Genomic DNA, 2125 nt, shown 5'->3' on the forward strand with positions numbered 1-2125 from the left:
GGGGCGCGGGGGCCGCGCTGGGGGTTGTAGCTAGGGGTTTGGGGGTCAGGGGGCGGCCGCACCTGAAGGCTTGTGATGTTGGAGCGCGGGATATTGGCGCCGGCTCGGGCCAGGGGGCGGCGGATGGGCACCAGAGGGTCCAGCAGGGCCCCGAGCTGTGGGCCGTGGCCGCAGGCCTCGGCGATCTGGGAGGGGGCGTTCAAAACGACAGCTGTTGGTGATCTGGGGGGACCCATGCATGAGAGCCTCCGTGCATCGCCAGTCAGGGCTCAGGGTGGCCGCCACATCAGGGTTTTCGACGGAACATGGAATTAAATGCATCTTGATTCGGACGCTCCAGGCAACAGGTGTGTCCATGGAGATGGTGAAGAGTCTTGGGTGGTGCCGTGAGAGGAGGGGGTGCGCACGACGCTGACTCACCTCCTCCTGTCACTGCACTCCACAACTCAAAGGGTTTGCATTAATGATGCTGTAACACGCCCCAACACGCACACACACACACACGCACGCACACACGTCCCCCAGAGGCCCTCCCCACCTCCCACGCCGTCTTGCCGCGCGAATCCAGCGCCAACCGTGGATCCAGGTAGGCGTCTGCCCCCCCAAGGCAGCACACACGTACGCACACAAGTACACAAACAGCACACACACACACACACACACACACACACACACACACACACACACACACACACACTCACCTCCCAGGCCGTCTTTCCGCGCGAGTCCAGCGCCAACCGCGGGTCAAGGTAGACGTCTCCCTCCCAAGGCAGGCGCGACGCGCCGGCGCCCGCAGCAGCAGCGGCCGCGGCCCCCCCCAGGACGAGCTGCTGGTGCAGCTGGTTGGCCTGTTGAGATTCGTTGTTGGGTTAGAATGTTAGGGTTGCTATTATGTTGTGGTTTGACTTTGGCGGTGTTTTCATAGGCTTCATGCCACACAAGTGCCTGGATGCGCATGTGTGTAAGCATATGTGTGTATATGTATGTGTGTGTACATGCACACTAATGCGGACGTATGATATATGTCGGTTTCCACATGATGCTGCACTCACGTAGCACTCCAGGAGGGCCGTGGTGACACTCAGGTGACCCCGCAGGGCCGCCAAGTGCTGCAGGCGGGCCAGGGGAAGGGTGGGCGTGTTGACACGTTGTGCACATTGCGTTGGCAGCGCGCATGCGCGTTGCAGGAAAAAGCGTGCTGATGGTTTTCGTACTCGCTTGGAATAGGGGAGGGCCAGCGGTCGGCCCGGCCCAGATTCAAGGTGCGGTGCCCGAGTTGCATCAACGGGCTTCCCCTCCGGCATTCGATTCATTGCGAGCGGCCGGCGCCGCTCGGCCGGGCGTCGGTCGGCCTGGCATGACTCACCAGCGGCGTGCTGCCGCACACGACAGTCCGCAGGTCACCCAGCCCGTCCTGGTTGCTCGTCGGCAGCATGACGCGCGCCCCCGCCGCGATCAGCACGCGCGCGACGGGCGCATAGCCGTAGAGCGCGGCAAAGTGCAGCGGCGCGAAGCCGCCGGCGGTGCGGGCGTCGACGAGGCGCCAGGCGTCGCCGCCGCGGTGGGTGAGCAGCGCGGCGGCGCAGCGGGCGCTGCCTCCGATGGCAGCGTGGTGCAGCGCCGTGCGGCGCGAGTCGGGGTCGACGGCCGCGGGGTCGGCGCCCTCCTGCGTGGGGGCGGTCAAACACGGTCAAACGCGGTCAAACATGGTCAAGATGAATCAGATTACGGGTTAAGCGGCGATGTCGGCCCCGTTCGCGCGAACACCGTCGAAAAGCACCCTGGGACGTCCCACCATTTGCTGCTACGAGGCCTGGCAATCACTCAAAGCCCCAACCAGGCTGCTTGACTCACACGGTACAGTGTGAGCCACTGGCGTCTCATCCTCCATACGCACCCGCCCGCCACCACCCCTACCCCCTGCCCCCAACGAGCGCTCGCATTGTGCAGATACACCCACGCACGCACGCATGCACGCACGCGTGCACCAATCTGCATGCAGGCGCCGCTGCGCCATTCATGGGCCCATGACTGACCGCTTGTCATGCCCACCACCAAAACAACATGGGCGCACGCACACTCTCTCTCTCTCACACACACCGTACACACACACACACGCACGCAC

General features: G+C 64.1%; 1 protein-coding gene across 1 annotated transcript in view; it reads right to left on the reverse strand.

The window, feature by feature from the left end:
* MNEG_10271 (hypothetical protein) overlaps nt 1–2125 on the reverse strand; it is a gene marked incomplete at both ends in the record, with an annotated part of 3957 nt that overhangs the window by 889 nt on the left and 943 nt on the right. Inside the window, 4 exons of the mRNA XM_014041257.1 lie at nt 63–185; nt 702–848; nt 1053–1109; nt 1367–1666. Coding sequence (XP_013896711.1) covers nt 63–185; nt 702–848; nt 1053–1109; nt 1367–1666 — 627 coding nt within the window. The remainder of the gene's footprint in view (nt 1–62; nt 186–701; nt 849–1052; nt 1110–1366; nt 1667–2125) is intronic.

This window comes from Monoraphidium neglectum (genome assembly GCF_000611645.1).
Source record: "Monoraphidium neglectum strain SAG 48.87 unplaced genomic scaffold scaffold02249, whole genome shotgun sequence".
Classification (NCBI taxonomy): domain Eukaryota; kingdom Viridiplantae; phylum Chlorophyta; class Chlorophyceae; order Sphaeropleales; family Selenastraceae; genus Monoraphidium; species Monoraphidium neglectum.